Source organism: Leptodactylus fuscus, chromosome 3 (genome assembly GCF_031893055.1).
Source record: "Leptodactylus fuscus isolate aLepFus1 chromosome 3, aLepFus1.hap2, whole genome shotgun sequence".
NCBI classification, from domain to species: domain Eukaryota; kingdom Metazoa; phylum Chordata; class Amphibia; order Anura; family Leptodactylidae; genus Leptodactylus; species Leptodactylus fuscus.
In genome coordinates, this window is record NC_134267.1 from 182510994 (window position 1) to 182532713 (window position 21720).

The 21720-nt window shown below is 39.7% G+C and overlaps 1 protein-coding gene across 1 annotated transcript in view; it reads right to left on the reverse strand.

Moving 5' to 3' along the window:
• LOC142196759 (ceruloplasmin-like) overlaps positions 1 to 21720 on the reverse strand; it is a 59143-nt gene that overhangs the window by 18353 nt on the left and 19070 nt on the right. The window contains exons 4-9 of the mRNA XM_075266732.1: positions 18240 to 18404; positions 13739 to 13993; positions 13100 to 13271; positions 11012 to 11151; positions 5912 to 6058; positions 412 to 626 (exon numbers count right to left, since the gene is read on the reverse strand). Of these exons, the coding sequence (XP_075122833.1) occupies positions 412 to 626; positions 5912 to 6058; positions 11012 to 11151; positions 13100 to 13271; positions 13739 to 13993; positions 18240 to 18404 (1094 nt within the window). The remainder of the gene's footprint in view (positions 1 to 411; positions 627 to 5911; positions 6059 to 11011; positions 11152 to 13099; positions 13272 to 13738; positions 13994 to 18239; positions 18405 to 21720) is intronic.

Below are 21720 nucleotides of genomic sequence, written 5' to 3' on the forward strand. Positions count from 1 at the left end.
CATTGCAGTGCAGTTCTATGAAGTGAAAGAGGGTGTATGATTCTGTCCTGTAACCCTGAGTCTGGTGAGACTATATTGCTCCGGTTTTGTTTGTGTGGCTGGAAGTAAGCCACACGTATAGTTAGGTTATCAGTTCTCTTTAGTTAGTTGCTCAGACGAGCAGGTTTTTATTTTGTTTTTGCCTGAAGTTAAGGCTGTATTTTGTTTTGTGCCTGAAGTCAAGGTTTATTTATTTCCTGTTTTTTTTCTAAATAAACCAGTCTGCTGCACATTTTGTGTCTCTGTTTTGACTGTTTTGGTCCAGACCACTGCTTCTACTGAGCTAACTTGCCCACAATATTTACAGTTTGCTTAAAAGCTAAATTTTAGATTGAGTTTAGCCTATTGGTAAATATAAAAGCAAATAGTAGCACTTACCTTTTTGTTGCTGGCCAGGTTCAAACATACCATCAATGTACCCACAAGACCAGAATTAGTATCTTGAACTGGGTCAACAGATGAGTAGTACAGCCATGGTAAGCAGTTTAGGTCATTAAGGGTGGACGCTACACTGTATGGTATGTGCCATTCATACGTGAATTTTTCTCCTGGGGCAACATGGGATGCCGGAGATGTTCCATTTTGCTCTGCAGGTTTAAGTTTTATTTTAGAAGAATGAATTGATAACCTAATTAATTTCCTTCCTATATCACTCAATATCTCGTGCTATAATTGAACATGTATAAAGCACCAAATAACTATTTAAGCAACATTTTAATTGCAGGTTCCTTCAAGAAGACCCAAACACTTAAAGGGGTTGTCCAGTTTCAGACCGATATTGAGAAACAAGATGTTATTGTATGTATAATGAAAAGTCAGACAATTTTCCAACTTACTTTCTGTATCAATTCCTTGCCGCTACATCTTTGTTTGCTGTCATTCATCCTACTTGCTTTCGGTGGGTAAAATTAAGTGTCTGGGGGTCACTGAGAAGCATTATTAGTAGAGATGAGCGAGTAGTACTCGATTGAGTAGGTATTCGATCGAATACTACGGTATTCGAAATACTTGTACTCGATCGAGTACCACTCGCTATTCGAATGGAAAAGTTCGATGCAGAACCAGCATTGATTGGCCGAATGCTATACAGTCGGCCAATCAACGCTGGTTCTTCTCCTACCTTTAGAAGTCTTCTCCATGCAGCTTCCCCGCGGCGTCTTCCGGCTCTGAATTCACTCTGCCAGGCATAGGGCCTGGGCAGAGCAGACTGCACATGCCCACTTGTAGTGCGGACACGCGCAGTCGGCTCTGCCCAGGCCCGATGCCTGGCAGAGTGAATTCAGAGTCGGAAGATGCCGCGGGGACGCTGCACGGAGAAGACTTCTTGGAGGATCCAGCCCAACCCTCACTCGTGGACTTGGTAAGTGTAATTTGATCGAATGTTGCCTACCCCTGAAACGAGCATTTTCCCCCCATAGACTATAATGGGGTTCGATATTCGATTCGAGTAGTCGAATATTGAGGGGCTACTCGAAACGAATATCGAATCTCAAACATTTTACTGTTTGCTCATCTCTAATTATTAGGAGTCTGAAGACCACTAGGGAAAATAGGCTGGGTGTTGGGCCACTGGGAAGTTGCGGTGGCAAAACATGCGTTGGGACACAGGTACTGTACACGGTCAGCAGTATGCCCTTTTTTTATTCATTTACTATGGTTTGGTCTGTTTTTATTAATATGCTTTAATAAATTGGTGCATCTTGCAAGTCTGTCTGGGAAGCTATATAGCAGTCATTACTACATCTGCTGACCTGTCGTAACGCCATTTATTTGTGGTTACGTTCTGGAATTTTCCTTTTTTCATTCATTATTACCATGTTTCTCCGAAAATTAGACTGGGTCTTAAATTAATTTTTGCTCCAAAAGATGTATTAGGGCTTATTTTCAAGGGACGTCTTATTTTTTTCCATGAACAACAATCCACTCACCATTTACTATGTAATATTTTTTAATTTTTTTGCATTTATTAGACCCCCTAATAAAATGGCGCCCGGTCAACTGTGACTGAGTTGCTAGAGGGGTTAATGCCCATAATCAGTGCGGGCCACGGGAACTAGTGCCGGGTATCTGCTGTATAAAAAAAAGCAGACACCCGAGAACTATGATGGCTGCCCGGCTGCAAACGGCTGCCATCTTTAAACACCCGGCATCCGCCATACTAGTAAGGCGGATGTCGGAAAAAGGTTAATAAACTGTAACTAGAGCTTATTTTTGGAGTAGGGCTTATATTTCAAGCATACTCCAAAAATCCTGAAGTATCATGATATGGCTTATTTTCATGAGAAAATAAGGTCTTATTTTTGGAGAAACACAGTATATTTTAATTTTAACAATAAATATGTATTTTATATCTATGTACTGTCTGGTGAGTTTTCTATTTTTGCTTGTTAAATTTCAATCACAGACTTTTGTGATACCTACAGTGTTGGCCAAAAGTATTGGCCCCCCTGCAATTCTGTCAGATAATGCTCAGTTTCTTCCAGAAATGATTGCAAGCACAAACTCTTTGGTATTAATATCTTCATTTATTTTGCTTGCAATGAAAGAACACAAAAGAGAATGAAAAAAAAAGTCAAATCATTGATCATTTTACACAAAACTCCAAAAATGGGCCGGACAAAAGTATTGGCACCCTCAGCCTAATACTTGGTAGCACAACCTTTAGACTAAATAACTGCGAACAACCGCTTCCGGTAACCATCAATGAGTTTCTTACAATGCTCTGCTGGAATTTTAGACCATTCTTCTTTGGCAAACTGCTCCAGGTCCCTGAGATGTGAAAGGGGCCTTCTCCAAACTGCCATTTTTAGATCTCTCCACAGGTGTTCTATGGGATTCAGGTCTGAACTCATTGCTGGCCACTTTAGAAGTCTCCAGTGCTTTCTCTCAAACCATTTTCTAGTGCTTTATGAAGTGTGTTTTGGGTCATTGTCCTGCTGGAAGACCCATAACCTCTGAGGGAGACCCAGCTTTCTCACACTGGGCTCTACATTATGCTGCAAAATTTGTTGGTAGTCTTCAGACTTCATAATGCCATGCACACGGTCAAGCAGTCCAGTGCCAGAGGCAGCAAAGCAACCCCAAAACATCATCTTAAGAGCACAGGATGGACTTATGCTAAGACTAAGGGATTATTCATCCCGAAACGCGTTAGTTGCGTATTTTTATCAGCTTTCTATTTTTTCACTTTGTATGTTTTTCCTTACTTTTTGCACTTTATATTTTTTTAAAAAAAACATGGATTAAAAGTTAAATTTTAGAAGCCGGGTTGTGGATACGTATTTCTTTCTTCATTATATATTACCTAGCTCCGTTGAGTCCCGGAGCACGAATCGCACACCCCGAAGTCTTCCCAGGTGTATATGGTGAGTGGCAACTGATTTTTCTATTTTTTTAATTCTTTTTGTGGTTTTCCATTGAAGACAAATTAAATGAAGATAATACCAAATAATTTGTGATTGCAATAATTTTCTGGAAGAAAATGAGTATTATCTGACAGAACTGTGGGGGTGCCAATACTTTTGGCCAACACTGTAGACATTTGTGCCTGTGTTCTTGTTTTTTCATTCTTTGTTCATTTCCAATGGGGAAAAAAAAATCAATTCATGCTCATGTGATATACAGTCCATGGTCATGTGATGGAAACACAGATGTACACATACCACCCAAGGGGAGGAATCTGCCGGCTGTTAAAAGAGGGCAGGACTGGCCGCCGGCATGGGTATACATTACAGCCGACCTGAGCGACTACACGCTACTAGCACATATTGATGCTATGCAACATTGCAAGCATTATTTAAATAGCTCGCTTTGCCTCTGATGAACCGACTTTTGTCTGGTGAAACGGACCGTCAGGCCGAGCTTTTAATCTACTAATGTACTGACAATTGAGTGTGTGTGGTGTGGAGGGTTTTAAATAGGAGGGAGTGATAACTGCATTCCCTGCTAGTGTGTATTAGGTCCTAATATCGGCTCAGTCCGATTGTATGCATGCCTGTCCTCTAGCATGTGGGGGTTGTGGGTGATTCATGGAACCAAATAACAAAAACCAGTTAGACCAGTAACCCAGCCTAAGGCTAGTGAGTCTATGTCAGGTGGATTTTATAGGTCGAACATTAAGCCTATTATTGGTGGTAGTCAAATGGTGCCACTATTTTTTGGGCTTTTAAAATTACTAATAAAGGTCATTTTAGTGCATTTCATTTTTGGTTTGTTAGTTTTCTAATTAGTGCACATATTTTTTGCATTTATATTTACTTGTTGGTCACACATACCACCCAACTTTCAAAGGAACTGAAAGAGGAACAGAATGTATGGCACACCATATATGCTGCAGAAAATTTAGCCCCACACACTTCCATTTGACTGCACCCATTCCTATTAATTTCTCTTTGTGCCCCCACACAGTATAATGCCCCTACAGTCACTCTGTCATGGTTTGCCATGGTTTTCCCCTACTATTGCCCCCACAATATAAAGAAAAGGTCCCATACAGAGGGATTAAGGTTCATTTTCCATCTCCCTAAAATATTCCCACAGAATAAACTTCCTTTCCTGGTGTGCCCACAGTAGAATGTCCTCCTCCAGCTACCCCAATACTATAATGTTCTCTTCAGTTGCTCCCACAGTTTAATAAAAAAACACTAATATGCACTTAACCTGTTCTCCTGCTGTTCTTCTGTCTTTGGTCCAGAGCCTTCAGTGATGTCACTACATCACACCTACTAGTCCCAGGGCAGAGACAGGGGCCAAATGGTGAAGCAGGGATCTCTCTCCTCATCAGCATATGAGGACGCAGATGAATTGAAGCTGAGACATACCTCTCACCAAAAGGGACAGCACCCGGAATCTAGGACAGTTGTGAGGTATGGGGGTAACAAGCTGTGCGCCTGTTTGCCCATCATAAGTGTTGAGCGAATAGTATTCATCAAATACTTTGTCGGCACAAGAATGCGTGTAATCAGCCGAACACCAAGGGGTTAAATGCATTGAATCTTCGAAGCGTTTAACCCCTTGGTGTTCGGCCGATTACACGCATTCCTATGCCGGCGAGGTATTCGATGAATACTATTCGCTCAACACTACCCATCATGTCATCATGGACCATATATCACATGACCATGGAATGTATATCACATGAATAAGAACTGATTTTTATCCACTGGAAATAAACAAAGAATGATAGAAAGCAGAGATCGAGAAAACCACAAGGAGATGAAACACAGACAGTATATTGGATAACTGTAGAATTTTTCAATGAACCACTTTAATGATATCACTGAATTTTGGTGAAATTGTTCACCCATCTTCACTTGGTTGGACATAGCTTTTTTTTTATATTTCTATGGAACCATATTCAGGGTAAATGTATGTAACAATTTATCAGGAAAATGCACTGGACAGATTTATGCAGACTTGGGTTGTTAACAGCAGTCTTCATAGACCCGGAGCCAGTGCCGGGTGTGCCTCATATATGAGGATATACAGCCTTCGCCAAGTTATTCGCCTCAGGGGAAATCTGCCCTCATTTCCCTCATCATTTACAGCAGATGCCTGGCGTAATTGATGATAAATTTGTTGGGGCTAATGCCCCACCTCTGTCTGCCTTACTACACACTCGTGGGAAAATAGCAAAAGTGGGGTAGATTTTAAAAAGTGAAATTTCTTTTGTGCACAACCATATTTTGTGTAATTAGAAATATCAATTTTATGCACTAAGAAGTGGTTAGAGATCACAGACTCCAATTGCATGTATCTATAACATATCAGCACATTATATTTCACCTGTATGTTCATTCTGAGTTAGGCTCTAGTTTTAACATGCTTTTTTTTTTTTTTTACAAAAAATTAAGTAAAAATAATCTTTACCAACCTTCAGAGACATTGCCTGTTTTATAGACAGCACCTTCCATAGGTTTACTGGTGCTCACTCCATGGGCCTGAATGCTCAATGGATGGCTTGCTTTGTTCCAAAAAGTAATGAGAAGCGTACTTCCAACCTCTCCCCAAATTGTTGGCCCTAATAATAGAGTCATGTTTATTAGTATGAGGTGGAACATACCACGTGCCACAAAAAATTTTGAGGGGGGGGGGGGGGGGAACGGGGCAAATGTCCTTTAATACAAAGCCATGTCCCCTTTTGAAGCCAAGTCCCAATATCCTGTATGGGGCATTAATTTGTATGAGAAATTAAGGGGAATGTTAAATATAGGATAGGCCATAAGTACCACATCTGCAGGAGGCAGACAGCAAGGAACCCTGCAGATCAGCATATTTGAGACAGCATCACTACAGTAATATTAACATGCTGCAGTACCTTAACCCACCACTACACATCATATGATGAGTAAGTAGTTTGGCTACAAGCGTTTTGACATTACCACTAGCCACCATGTCTCAAAACAGCTGATTTGCAAGGAACCTGGTTATTGTACTCCAATAAAGGTAATGTTGGTGGCCTTTCCTAAAGAAAAGCAATCAATATTAGAACGATGAATATCACATTTAATATTTGCCTTCATTTGTCATACAGATAAATGCCCCATACAGGGTATTGGAAGCCGTCACTGCCCCCATACAACATAAAGAGCCCCATCACTGCCGACGTACAGTATAATGACCTTAAATTAGTGTTCCCATAAAATAAAATGACCCCTTTTGCAGGCCACTGTTTTGTCCCCCTTCCTCAGAGAGGTAAGTTTTAGGTCAGTACTTACTGTATATACTCGAGTATAAGCCGACTTTTTCAGCACTGTTTTTATGCTGAAAAAGTTCTCTTTGGCTTATACACGAGTCAGGGTCCACAGAGCACAGAGACCTGCAAGGTCCTGCATAAATTAAACGAAGGGGGAGGTTCTTTAGTACTACTGCTTTGTGACTGCTTGTCATGTAAGTCATGTGACTGTGATGTCATCAAAGGTCCTGTAGCCTCTGGTATGTAACATCTGCAGATAAGTCAGTGGTCAGGATTCAGTGTGTCTTATAGAAGATGTCTGTTGTATCGAGGAGAGGAAGCTACAGTAAAGTGAAAGTAAAACACACAGGTACCTGCTGGCATTACTATTCCTAGAAATGTCAGGCATTTGGGGTTATTAATTTAGTTTCAGTAACTCCATGTGCCTCACATTAATAGCAAGTAACCCCATCATGTCCCTCATATTAAAGGGGCTCTATCATTGGAAAAAGTCTTTTTTAACTAATCACATCCTTGCATAGCCTTTAGAAAGTCTATTCCACACCTATCTTTTGTATGTAAATTGCCTCAGTAGATTTTGAATAAGTCTGTATTTATTCATATGCTAATTAGGTCTCGGTGCACCCTGGAAGTCTCTTTGTGCACTGTCTTCTATATATAAAGCACAGGCTGCTGCCGACTCCTCCCTGCTCTCATACAGAGCACACAGCATAGAGAGGAGAGTTGACAACTTCCTGTGCACCGTGAACCTAATTAGTATATGAATAAAAACTAAATTATTCAAACACTACTGAGGCGATTTACATACAAAAAGTAGGTGTGGAATAGCCTTTCTAAAGCCTATGCAAGGATGTGGTTAGTTAAAAATGACTTTTTCCAATGATAGAGCCACTTTAACTCCTGTGTGCCCTAAATAAGGGTTACTAATATGTGAGACACATGGAGGTACTAATAAAGGACCTTAATTATGAAAATACCTAATTATTACCTCCATATGTCCTACTGTACATATCAGTAACTCTTGTGTGAGGCACACAGGGGGTTAATGTGAGGGACATGATGGGGTTAACTGCTATTAGTATGAGGCACATGGAGTTACTAAGCTGCAATGCACATGACCAGACTTTTTTTTATCTACAATGGTGGAATTCCCCCTTTAGGCTTATACTCGAGTCAATAAGATTTCCCAGTTTTTTGTGGTAAAATTAGGGGCCTCGGCTTTGGGTTGGCTTATACTTGAGTATATACGGTACCTCACTGCTCCCCGGCCCTGCTCTTGCTCTTCTCTGCACTGTTCTAACATGTCATATGCATCCAGAGCAGGAAGTAGTGGGAACGACTAGAGAGTAGAGAGGTAATTACTGTACTAGTACTTTCTGATCACTCTCTGCAGCTTGTAGACCTAATCTAGCCTGCAACTTACAAGTGGTAGAGGAGGGAGTCGATGGCCTCCTGCTCTATCATTTTCAAAATCAGCTCAGGGTTCCACTTCAGCTGTAAAAAATACAGTCGGGTTGTGGAACTGGGGAGAGCTGGGTGCATCCTACCCTGAGACTACACAATGGACTCCAAAAGGAGCTCTAAATATGAAAAAAAAAAATGCACAAAAAGAATGCAAAATCTCATCCTTTCCTTTGATCCAATTTTATCACATTTTACCCTCTTCTTTCTCAATCTCCTATGTCTAGCTGTAAGACAACTGGATGCAGCAGAACAACAACAAAAAAAAAATGGCAAAAATGGAGAGAGGATTGCACTGATCCTAATTACAAGAAGAGTCGACTCCTAAGTATGAGAAAGGCTCCGATATAAATAGCGTGCCCTAGCACCAAGATAGACATAGATATAAAGACTTGTTAGATATAGAAAAAATCCAGCACTCACGATCCAGAGGTTAAGTATAAAAACTTCATACTTTAATTCTTCATATTAAAATTTTCATAATCATAGAGGTGCTGCTCCAGCAGATCAAGCGTATCGCTTAAAGAATATTGCAATATTCTTTAAGCGATACGCTTGATCTGCTGGAGCAGCACCTCTATGATTATGAAAATTTTAATATGAAGAATTAAAGTATGAAGTTTTTATACTTAACCTCTGGATCGTGAGTGCTGGATTTTTTCTATATCTAACAAGTCTGCACAGACCGGGCAAGTCCATCGGCATCCGTGCACTCTGACTAAGGAGGATTTATACAATCATTGGAGCGATAGGGTGAGCCGAAATATATATTTTTTATAGATATAAAGAGATGAATAGGAGAGTGGCACTTAAAATGAATCTAATAAAATACCAAACTTTACTGGACAAAATAAAAATTGACCGGAAAGAAACCAAACCTATACAAAAAGATGTCAGATAAAGGACAGAAACGGGACAACACGGTAGCTCAGTGGTTAGAACTACAGCCTTGCAGCGCTGGAGTCCTGGGTTTGAATCCTGCCAAGGACAACATCTGCAAGGCGTTTGTATGTTCTCCCTGTGTTTATCTGGATTTCTTCCCATACTTCAAAGCCATACTGATAGGGAAAAATGTACATTGTGAGCCCTATATGTAGCCCACAATCTATATTAAAAAAAAAAAAAAGACAGAGGCCGGGGTAATGTAATAACATGATTACTACAGTATATAGCCAAATATGTACATTGCCATAAAGTATACATAAAGTAAATTCATACAGTCCAAATAAATATAAATATAAATACTGTTAATACTATACAGCCAATACTAGTAGAGATGTCTACAGTATATACATACCAAAGAAACAAGTGCTGACACATAAGAAAGTGCAAGTGCATAAGTAAGCTGAAACAGGCTGTATTAGTCGATGTAGTAATATGGCAACGGATACATAATGCATCATAAGTACCAAAACAAATTAGTCACACGTACCCATAAAGATGATGGTGAAATCCTAGTCTCTGTCCTCTGACACCGCCCGACGCACATTTCTACGCTTGTGCCTTCATCCGGGGATGGTGCCAAGAGGACAGAACAGGGTTTATATATAGCATATATGTCATGACATGGATCTCCTGACTTTCAAGTGAAGGTAATTGTACATCTAATATCCTTAACTTCGATTGGATACTTGTCATGTATAAACCCTGTCCTATACTCTTGACACCCTCCCTGGATGAAGATACAAGCATTGAAAGCTGCGTTGGGTGGTGTCAGAGGACAGAGACTGCTGAATTTCCCCATGGTGGGACTATTAAAGGATTATCTTTTGATTATCTTATTCCACCTCCATCTTTATGGGTATGCATGACTAATTGTTTTGGTACATATACTGCATTATGTATCCGTCGCCATATTACTACATCCACAGATACAGCCTGTTTCAGCTTACCTATGCACTTGCACTTTCTTTAATTATTTTCGTGTCAGGGCTTGTTTCTTTTGTATATATATGTACTGTAGACATCTCCACTGATTCTTATACTAGTATTGGCTGTCTAGTCTTAACAGTATATATATTTATTTGGATTATATGGATTTACTTTATGACAATGTACATATTTGGCTATATATTGTAGTAATCATGTTGTTACATTACTCTAATCTCTGTCCTTTTTCTGACATCTTTTTGTATAGGTATTGTTTCTTCCCTGTTAATTTTTACTATGTCCAATACAATTTTGTACTTTATTAAATTCATTTTGAGTACCACTCTCCTTTTCATCTCTACATATGGATGCAGCAGAAACCTCCCTTTTCTGTCCAATCCCATAAAAAGATTGTTAAATCCCACCCCACTGTCTATTTCCCGCTCCTGCAGCTATTCTCCTGCCAAAATGGAACAAATCACAAGGAAATGTTATCCTCTGTATTCTTTCCAGCATTTCTACAAGATTGTTTGCTTCAAGGATTTACACTGAAGGGATGAGATAAACCCTTGTAATATTAATCATTCATTTCCAGTTTTAAAGTTTCTATATCTGAGCAGGAATCAAGCAACTTACTTGACTAGCATCTGTATTATACTGTACCAAAGACCTTGTACATTAAAAAGTACCTATATACCTGAGTATAGAAAAATCAGGAGTAATAGGGAATCAGCTATCTAAGGTTATGGACATCTTTATGGTGATTAGATTGGAAAAATATGAAAAACTCTTCCATAAAGAAATATTCTGCAAAACAATATTGGGGTAGAAAAAACTGTATTCCTGCTGTTTTGGCCATGCTCCTATATGAGTTTTCTATACTTTCTAAGAACCCGGTGTATCTCTGTGAAAATGTATGGACAAGTCTTCCAGGATGTAAAGAATTACCCAGAATTCCAAGATGTTCTTCTTCTTTGGATCTTGTTTTCTTTGTAGTAAAATTTGCATCAGTGTATTCCACATAACGTGCTTTCATATAACTTCCTCCAATTCTGTTCTCATTTTTTGTAAAATATGTCGCTGATTCACTATAAGAAGAAAAAACATCACAGATTTTCTAAAAATGCCGAATGAAATAACACAGCGTGCTGTAGTATTATGTCTAGTAAAGTGCTGGCCCACATGATGAAATTCGGTTCAATGGCACCAATGGTATATCAGTCAGGAATTGGGCGCTTCCATTACTTTCTGTGTTCTGGTTGTATATTTATATGAGAACAATAGACATAACTAATGCAGATGTGAACAGAGACTGATTCCAGTGCCCGAAGTGCGTCCTTATGGTTTAAGTTTGACTTCTTTGGTTATTAAAAACCCTAATATTATCTGATCTAGGATACAGTTGTATAAACTAAGGATTTCTTTATTTAATGTTCACCAGTAACATTGATTAAGTATACCAATAAAAAGCTAATTGGTAAAGATTTAACCATAACTGAGGTCCCCATCAATCCCAAAGAGGGGGGCACACAATGAAGTGCCCTCTACACCTACATACATAGCATCACTCATTATTCCACCATTGTTACACACTTTTTCTACATCTCTTTACATACACTCACCGGCCACTTTATTAGGTACACCATGCTAGTAACGGGTTGGACCCCCTTTTGCCTTCAGAACTGCCTCAATTCTTCGTGGCATAGATTCAACAAGGTGCTGGAAGCATTCTTCAGAGATTTTGGTCCATATTGACATGATGGCATCACACAGTTGCCGCAGATTTGTTGGCTGCACATCCATGATGCGAATCTCCACATCCCAAAGATGCTCTATTGGATTGAGATCTGGTGACTGTGGAGGCCATTGGAGTACAGTGAACTCATTGTCATGTTCAAGAAACCAGTCTGAGATGATTCCAGCTTTATGACATGGCGCATTATCCTGCTGAAAGTAGCCATCAGATGTTGGGTACATTGTGGTCATAAAGGGATGGACATGGTCAGCAACAATACTCAGGTAGGCTTTGGCGTTGCAACGATGGTCAATTGGTACCAAGGGGCCCAAAGAGTGCCAAGAAAATATTCCCCACACCATGACACCACCACCACCAGCCTGAACCGTTGATACAAGGCAGGATGGATCCATGCTTTCATGTTGTTGACGCCAAATTCTGACCCTACCATCCGAATGTCGCAGCAGAAATCGAGACTCATCAGACCAGGCAACGTTTTTCCAATCTTCAATTGTCCAATTTCGATGAGCTTGTGCAAATTGTAGCCTCAGTTTCCTGTTCTTAGCTGAAAGGAGTGGCACCCGGTGTGGTCTTCTGCTGCTGTAGCCCATCTGCCTCAAAGTTCGACATACTGTGCGTTCAGAGATGCTCTTCTGGCTACCTTGGTTGTAACGGGTGGCTATTTGAGTCACTGTTGCCTTTCTATCAGCTCGAACCAGTCTGGCCATTCTCCTCTGACCTCTGGCATCAACAACGCATTTCCGCCCACAGAACTGCCGCTCACTGGATGTTTTTTCTTTTTCGGACCATTCTCTGTAAACCCTAGAGATGGTTGTGCGTAAAAATCCCAGTAGATCAGCAGTTTCTGAAATACTCAGACCAGCCCTTCTGGCACCAACAACCATGCCACGTTCAAAGGCACTCAAATCACCTTTCTTCCCCATACTGATGCTCGGTTTGAACTGCAGGAGATTGTCTTGACCATGTCTACATGCCTAAATGCACTGAGTTGCCGCCATGTGATTGGCTGATTAGAAATTAAGTGTTAACGAGCAGTTGGACAGGTGTACCTAATAAAGTGGCCGGTGAGTGTATATGGAAAGGGCAGTAAAGACAGAAGTCAATAAACATGCTTGGATTGGAGACTCCCAGGTTATTTGACCCCTTAGATGAACTGGGGCAATGGTGTAGCAGAACCTAATGGTGTAGATGTAAGTATTGTCACCTCTTGTCATTCATAGTTGGCCGCTAGTAATATTCTCTGACACATAAAGCTGCGTCTTCTGACTAGTAATACATACCTTTTAGGATCATCCAATATTTGTCCATTGAACTGGTTTTTTGATGTTGGAGCATAATTCCAGATTATCTCCTCAGCAGCAATATAATAGTGCTTTACACTCGACCCAAAGCCACAAGACTTCTCGCTTTGTCCTGTACAATTCTTTATTTCATAAATTGCCTGCATTCCACCTATGGAACAATAAATTTAATTTTATTTATAGAGATAGTTCTAGTCAACCAGGGCTATATGGGAGAGGTGATAAAAAGTTTACATGGTCTGTAAAAAAGGGGATCAGTCCTTTTTAAGGTGCCCTTAGGCAGAATTTAGGCAAACCTATAGCTCTAGTGATAACAGGGGTCCACCCAATTCTCTCCCATGCCCAAAGTCAGGGTAGAGAAGCTTCAGCTGCGTTGAATTTCAGCATGCCCAATCCTTTATTCCTATAGGAGATAAGCCATTGCCCGTTGCCAGAATTTTTGGCAGTAGGCCATGTTCATGCATGTTTGGATGTTCCATTTAGGTTTTCCATCCAGAATTCAACTTCTCCTAATGGATCTTATAGGACGTCAAAGGAGAATAGAGCCTTATTCTTTGAACAGATAACAGATGTTTATTCAGATAAATCTAAATTTTCATTACATGTAAAATAACTTACCTTCCAAATGATCATTAACTTGACAGCTGAGGAGCCATTTCCCAGGGACCTCAGGTGACATTGTGGCTTGGATCATGGTTGCCGCAAAAATATTAAGAGTATCTACACGATGACGTTGAAACGTTAATACCTCATTATGAAAGTACACTGAATGAATATCTGCTTCATTTCCCACACCAAACATGTGCCAAGTGATCTGTTCATTGTTACACATGGAGAGGCCTGGCAGATTCCCGAACATGTGTCCATTGATACCTGTGACATAGGAAGAAAGGTGATATCATTATTTCAAGTATGACATATTAGGTTGAGTTCACACATTCACATCTGTATTTTTATTTTTCTGTTTCATAATATGAAAATAATGACAAGACCAGATCTATCACATGGACAACAATGGGTGACAACTCCTTTGACTGTTATGGGGTTTGTTGGATTTTTATCATGATGTCCATCACTTTACCCCCCCCCCCCCCCCAAAAAAAAAAAAAAAAAAAAAAGTAGCCTCTTTTGTATGAAGTTTTTGATGAAATTTGTGATACTAACAGATCCTCTGACATGTGTGGACCTTGTAGCCATATTCCATTTTTTTTAATTTAGTCACTGTCTTCTCCATGATGGCAATGATTCCAGAAAATACAACACATGAAATCTGTATGTGAGTACACTACTGTTCAAAAGTTTAGAAATTTCCTTACTTTTGAAAGGAAAGCACAGTTTTCTTTTCAATGAAGATAACATTAAATGAATCAGAAATACACTCTATACATTGTTAATGTGGTAAATGACTAGTCTAGCTGCAAATGTCTGGGTGACCCCAAACTTTTGAATGGTAGTGTATCTCCTGAAAATCCCAATGCGAACCAGACATAATATATATATATATATATATATATATATATATATATACTGTATATATATATATATATACAGTCCTATGAAAAAATATTCTAAATATTCTAAATATTCTAAATATTTTGGTGTTTATAACAGCCATTTCAGTTTGATATATCTAATAACTGATGGACACAGTAATATTTCAGGATTGAAATGAGGTTTATTGTACTAACAGAAAATGTGCAATATGCATTAAACCAAAATTTGACGGGTGCAAAAGTATGGGCACCTCAACAGAAAAGTGACATTAATATTTAGTAGATCCTCCTTTTACAAAGATAACAGCCTCTAGTCGCTTCCTGTAGCTTTTAATCAGTTCCTGGATCCTGGATAAAGGTATTTTGGACAAACAATTCAAGTTCAGTTAAGTTAGATGGTGGCCGAGCATGGACAGCCCACTTCCAATCATCCCACAGATGTTCAATGATATTCAGGTCTGGGGACTGGGATGGCCATTCCAGAACATTGTAATTGTTCCTCTGCATGAATGCCTGAGTTGATTTGGAGCGGTGTTTTGGATCATTGTCTTGCTGAAATATCCATCCTCGGCGTAACTTCAACTTCGTCACTGATTCTTGAACATTATTCTCAAGAATCTGCTGATACTGAGTGGAATCCATGCGACCCTCAACTTTAACAAGATTCCCGGTGCCGGCATTGGTCACACAGCCCCAAAGCATGATGGAACCTCCACCAAATTTTACAGTGGGTAGCAAGTGTTTTTCTTGGAATGCTGTTTCTTTTTGGACGCCATGCATAACGCCTTTTTTTATAACCAAACAACTCAATCTTTGTTTCCAAAATGAAGTTGGCTTCTCCAAATGTGCTTTTGCATACCTCAGGCAACTCTATTTGTGGCGTACGTGTAGAAATGGCTTCTTTCTCATCACTCTCCCATACAGCTTCTCCTTGTGCAAAGTGCGCTGTATTGTTGACCGGTGCACAGTGACACCATCTGCAGCAAGATGATGCTGCAGCTCTTTGGAGGTGTCTGTGGATTGTCCTTGACTCTTCTCACCATTCTTCTTCTCTGCCTTTCTGATATTTTTCTTGGCCTGCCACTTCTGGGCTTAACAAGAACTGTCCCTGTGCTCTTCCATTTCCTTACTATGTTCCTCACAGTGGAAACTGACAGGTTAAATCTCTGAGACAACGTTTTGTATCCTTCCCCTGAACAACTATGTTGAACAATCTTTGTTTTCAGATCATTTGAGAGCGGGCTGTCCATGTTCGGCGACCATCAAACTTAACTGAACTTGAATTGTTTTGTAGAAAGAAATGGTCCAAAATACCTTCATCCAGGATCCAGGAACTGATTAAAAGCTACAGGAAGCAACTAGAGGCTGTTATCTTTGCAAAAGGAGGAGCTACTAAATATTAATGTCACTTTTCTGTTGAGGTGCCCATATTTTTGCACCGGTCAAATTTTGGTTGAATGCATATTGCGCATTTTCTGTTAGTACGATAAACCTCATTTCAATCCTGAAATATTACTGTGTCCATCAGTTATTAGATATATCAAACTGAAATGGCATTTGCAAACACCAAAATATTTAGAACTAAAAATGATTAAGACTAATAGGGGCGCCCAAACTTTTTCATAGGACTGTATGTACACACATATATATATATATATATATATATATATATATATATATATTCAGTCCTATGAAAAAGTTTGGGCACCCCTATTAATCTTAATCATTTTTAGTTCTAAATATTTTGGTGTTTGCAGCAGCCATTTCAGTTTGATATATCTAATAACTGATGGACACAGTAATATTTCAGGAGTGAAATGAGGTTTATTGTACTAACAGAAAATGTGCAATATGCATTAAACCAAAATTTGACTGGTGCAAAAGTATGGGCACCCTTATCATTTTATTGATTTGAATACTCCTAACTACTTTTTACTGACTTACTGAAGCACAAAATTGGTTTTGTAACCTCACTGAGCTTTGAATTTCATAGCCAGGTGTATCCAATCATGAGAAAAGGTATTTAAGGTGGCCAATTGCAAGTTGTTCTCCTATTTGAATCTCCTCTGAAGAGTGGCATCATGGGCTACTCAAAACAACTCTCAAATGATCTGAAAACAAAGATTGTCCAACATAGTTGTTCAGGGGAAGGATACAAAAAGTTGTCTTAGAGATTTAACTTGTCAGTTTCCACTGTGAGGAACATAGTAAGGAAATGGAAGACCACAGGGACAGTTCTTGTTAAGTCCAGAAGTGGCAGGCCAAGAAAAATATCAGAAAGGCAGAGAAGAAGAATGGTGAGAACAGTCAAGGACAATCCACAGACCACCTCCAAAGAGCTGCAGCATCATCTTGCTGCAGATGGTGTCACTGTGCATCGGTCAAAAATACAGCGCACTTTGCACAAGGAGAAGCTGTATGGGAGAGTGATGAGAAAGAAGCCGTTTCTGCAAGCACGCCACAAACAGAGTCGCCTGAGGTATGCAGAAGCACATTTGGACAAGCCAGCTTAATTTTGGAAGAAGTTCCTGTGGACTGATGAAACAAAGATTGAGTTGTTTGGTCATACAAAAAGGCATTATGCATGGCGTCCAAAAAAAACAGCATTACAAGAAAAACACATGCTACCCACTGTAAAATTTGGTGGAGGTTCCATCATGCTTTGGGGCTGTGTGGCCAATGCCGGCACCGGGAATCTTGTTAAAGTTGAGGGTCGCATGGATTCCACTCAGTATCAGCAGATTCTTCAGAATAATGTTCAAGAATCAGTGACGAAGTTGAAGTTACCCCGGGGATGGATATTTCAGCAAGACAATGATCCAAAACACTGCTCCAAATCGACTCAGGCATTCATGCAGAGGAACAATTACAATGTTCTGGAATGGCCATCCCAGTCCCCAGACCTGAATATCATTGAACATCTGTGGGATGATCTGAAGCGGGCTGTCCATGCTCGGCCACCATCAAACTTAACTGAACTTGAATTGTAAAGAGGAATGGTCCAAAATACCTTCATCCAGGATCCAGGAACTGATTAAAAGCTACAGGAGGCGACTAGAGGCTGTTATCTTTGCAAAAGGAGGATCTACTAAATATTAATGTCACTTTTCTGTTGAGGTGCCCATACTTTTGCACCAGTCAAATTTTGGTTTAATGCATATTGCACATTTTCTGTTAGTACAATAAACCTCATTTCAATCCTGAAATATTACTCTGTCCATCAGTTATTAGATATATCAAACTGAAATGGCTGTTATAAACACCAAAATATTTAGAACAAAAAATGATTAAGATTAATAGGGGTGCCCAAACTTTTTCATAGGACTGTATATATATATATATATATATATATATATATATATATATATATACATATCCATCCATATGTAAATCCAAATAAAGACAGCACCAGTATAGAGAATGGTGCCAGCCCCAGGAATATGCTATATCCCCAAGTAGTATCCAAAATAATCAGGCAGCACTCCGCAGAGTATGAGGCAATAAACTACCTCATCTTTTTTTACCTGACTTGCGGAGCGCTGCCTGATTCTTGTGGACACATATCCATCCATCTACCCATATTTGAACAACCTCATATGTACCTGTATTTCCAATAATATACTTACTATGCTTTAGATTGCTTTCGATAAAATCCGGATCTTGTTTATTTACAGAAGCAGGGTCAGTGCAATATTTATTGATATTGTCATCCAGATACCAACTGTTGTTTTCATCTAGCACAACAAAGATTAGGATGAAGAATTTTTCTTTTGTCTTCTTATTTAGGGTACCTGCAGAAAAAGACAGTATCACTTATGTAATATATTACTGCCCAACTTTACTTATTGCTCACAGCAGATGTGTCTGTCCTTACATTTCTTCTTGGTTCAACATATTTCTATTATTGTTATTTTGCTTATTTATATAGCGCTATCATATTCCACAGTACTTTACAGATATTGTCAACACTGTCCCCGTATAAGGCTCACAATCTAAATTTTCTACCAGTATATTTATTTATTACTAGCATTTGCCCACGACTTCGTTTGCGGCTCGTCTGTGGGGCTCGATGCGCCCATGCCCGCAACCCCCCGCTGCCCACCCTCAAAGTTATCTATCGCACCCACCCCTCCCGCGCGGCACACCGTAAATTACTACCCCGTGTCCACCTCTGGCGTGGCCCCGTAGTTTCCCTGGACCACTCAAAGCCGTCTCCTGCACCCCCTCCTCTCCTAGGTATGTGTCAAATCTCAGCCAAATCCGATCTGCCGTTTGGCCGAGGAACACACATCCAAACATCCAAACACACAAACTTTCACATTTATAATATTAGTAGGATTATTTTGATTACTTGTATAGTGCCATCATATTCTGCAGCGCTTTACAGACATTGTCAGTCACTTTTCCCATATAGGGCTCACAATCTAAATTCGTTACCAGTATATTTATTAATATTATTATTATTATTTAGCATATTCTGCAGCGCTTTACAGACATTGTCAGTCACTTTTCCATATAGTAACTCAAATAAAACAGAAAGACAGCACCAAGCAGTACATAGTGTAAAAGCATAAAAACAGAAGAGTCACAAATAAGTGACTTAGGAAAAGCTCTCACCTAGGTATGTTGTGAACCCAGTCACAATCACCATATACAGTGTTGGCCAAAAGTATTGGCACCCCTGCAATTCTGTCAGATAATACTCATTTTCTTCCAGAAAATGATTGCAATCACAAATTCTTTGGTGTTACTATCTTCATTTAATTTGTCTTAAATGGAAAACCACAAAAAGAATTGTCAAAAAGCCAAATTAGATATAATTCCACACCAAACATAAAAAAGGGGGTGGACAAAAGTATTGGCACTGTTTGAAAAATCATGTGATGCTTCTCTAATTTGTATAATTAACAGCACCTGTTACTTACCTGAGGCACCTAACAGGTGGTGGCAATAACTAAATCACACTTGCAGCCAGTTGAAATGGATTAAAGTTGACTCAACCTCTGTCCTGTGTCCTTGTGTGTACCACATTGAGCATGGAGAAAAGAAAGAAGGTCAAAGAACTGTCTGAGGACTTCAGCAGCAAAACTGTGAGAAAGCATGAGCAATCTCAAGGCTACAAGTCCATCTCCAAAGATGTGAATGTTCCTATGTCTACCGTGCGCAGTGCCATCAAGAAGTTTAAAGCCCATGGCACTGTGGCTAACCTCCCTAGATTTGGACAGAAAAGAAAAATTGCCGAGAGATTTCAACGCAAGATTGTGCGGATGGTGGATAAAGAACCTCAACTAACATCCAAACAAGTTCAAGCTGCCCTGCAGTCCGAGGGTACAACAGTGTCAACCCGTACTATCTGTTGGCGTCTGAATGAAAAGGGACTGTATGGTAGGATACCCAGGAAGACCCCACTTCTTACTCAGAGACATAAAAAAGCCAGGCTGGAGTTTGACAAAACTTACCTGAGAAAGCCAAAAACATTTTGGAAGAATGTTCTCTGGTTAGATAAGACAAAAGTAGAGCTTTTTGGGAAAAGGCATCAACATGGAGTTTACAGGGGGAAAAAAAAAGAGGCCTTCAAAGAAAAGAACACGGTCCCTACAGTCAAACATGACGGAGGTTCCCTGATGTTTTGGGGTCGCTTTGCTGCCTCTGGCACTGGACTGCTTGACCATGTGCATGGCATTATGAAGTCTGAAGACTACCAACAAATTTTGCAGCATAATGTAGGGCCCAGTGTGAGAAAGCTGGGTCTCCCTCAGAGGTCATGGGTCTTCCAGCAGGACAATGACCCAAAACACACTTCAAAAATCACTGGAAAATGGTTTGAGAGAAAGCACTGGAGACTTGTAAAGTGGCCAGCAATGAGTCCAGACCTGAATCCCATAGAACACCTGTGGAGAGATCTCTTGATGGCAGTTTGGAGAAGGCCCCCTTCACATCTCAGGGACCTGGAGCAGTTTGCCAAAGAAGAATGGTCTAAAATTCCAGCAGAGCCTTGTAAGAAACTCATTGATGGTTACCGGAAGCGGTTGTTCGCAGTTATTGTGTCTAAAGGTTGTGTCACCAAGTATTAGGCTGAGGGGGCCAATACTTTTGTCCGGCCCATTCTTGGAGTTTTGTGTAAAATGACCAATGATTTGACTTTTTTTTTAAAATTCTCTTTTGTGTTTTTTCATTGCAAGCAAAATAAATGAAGATATTAATACCAAAGAGTTTGTGCTTGCAATCATTTTCTGGAAGAAACTGAGTATTATCTGACAGAATTGCAGGGGTGCCAATACTTTTGGCCAACACTATATATATATATATATATATATATATATATATATATATATATATATATATATATACTGTATATATATATATATATATATATATATATATATATATATATATATAGTGAGAAGGTGACAGGTGAAATTCTGGAAGGTCGCTATATCTCCCTCAGATTTCTCACTCATGTGTGGCTACAATTCAGGTAACGCCTTATACTGTGAGATGGCTCCATCTGTTAACCTATTAGAGAGGAGTCTTCAAACACAGGTGGGATCTGGGCCTCATTAAAGGCCTATAAAAGATTGCCAAGACCTCTGTCCTGGGCAGAGTCCAGTCTGAACTGTTACCTTTACTGTGCTCTATGTTGACCGTGTGGCTGAAACAAGCAACACGTACAGTTAGGGTATTTGCTGTGTAGGTAGTAGCTCAGACAAGCAGGATTTCTGTTATTGTTTTGCCTAAAGTTAAGGCTTATTTTGTCTGGGTCCGCTGCTGCTACCAATGAGCCTATACTCCAACACTATATATATATATTTATCTTTGTAATCTGAAACCAGAGTATATGTGGAAGAAATCCCCACAAACACAGGAAGAACATACAACAAACTCCTTGCAAATGCTTGCTTTCGCTGAATTTAAATCTGGGACTCCAGTCCTGCAGAGCAACAGTGCCAGTCACTGAGCCAACGCACTACCCATATCCCTATTCCTGAGATGTGTAGTAGACTATAGATGTGCAAGATTACCATTTTATAAAGACAAAACAAAAGATAATTTTGTAAAATTTTCAAACAATGTTTACCCCATTCATGCATATGTGGTTATGTTGTA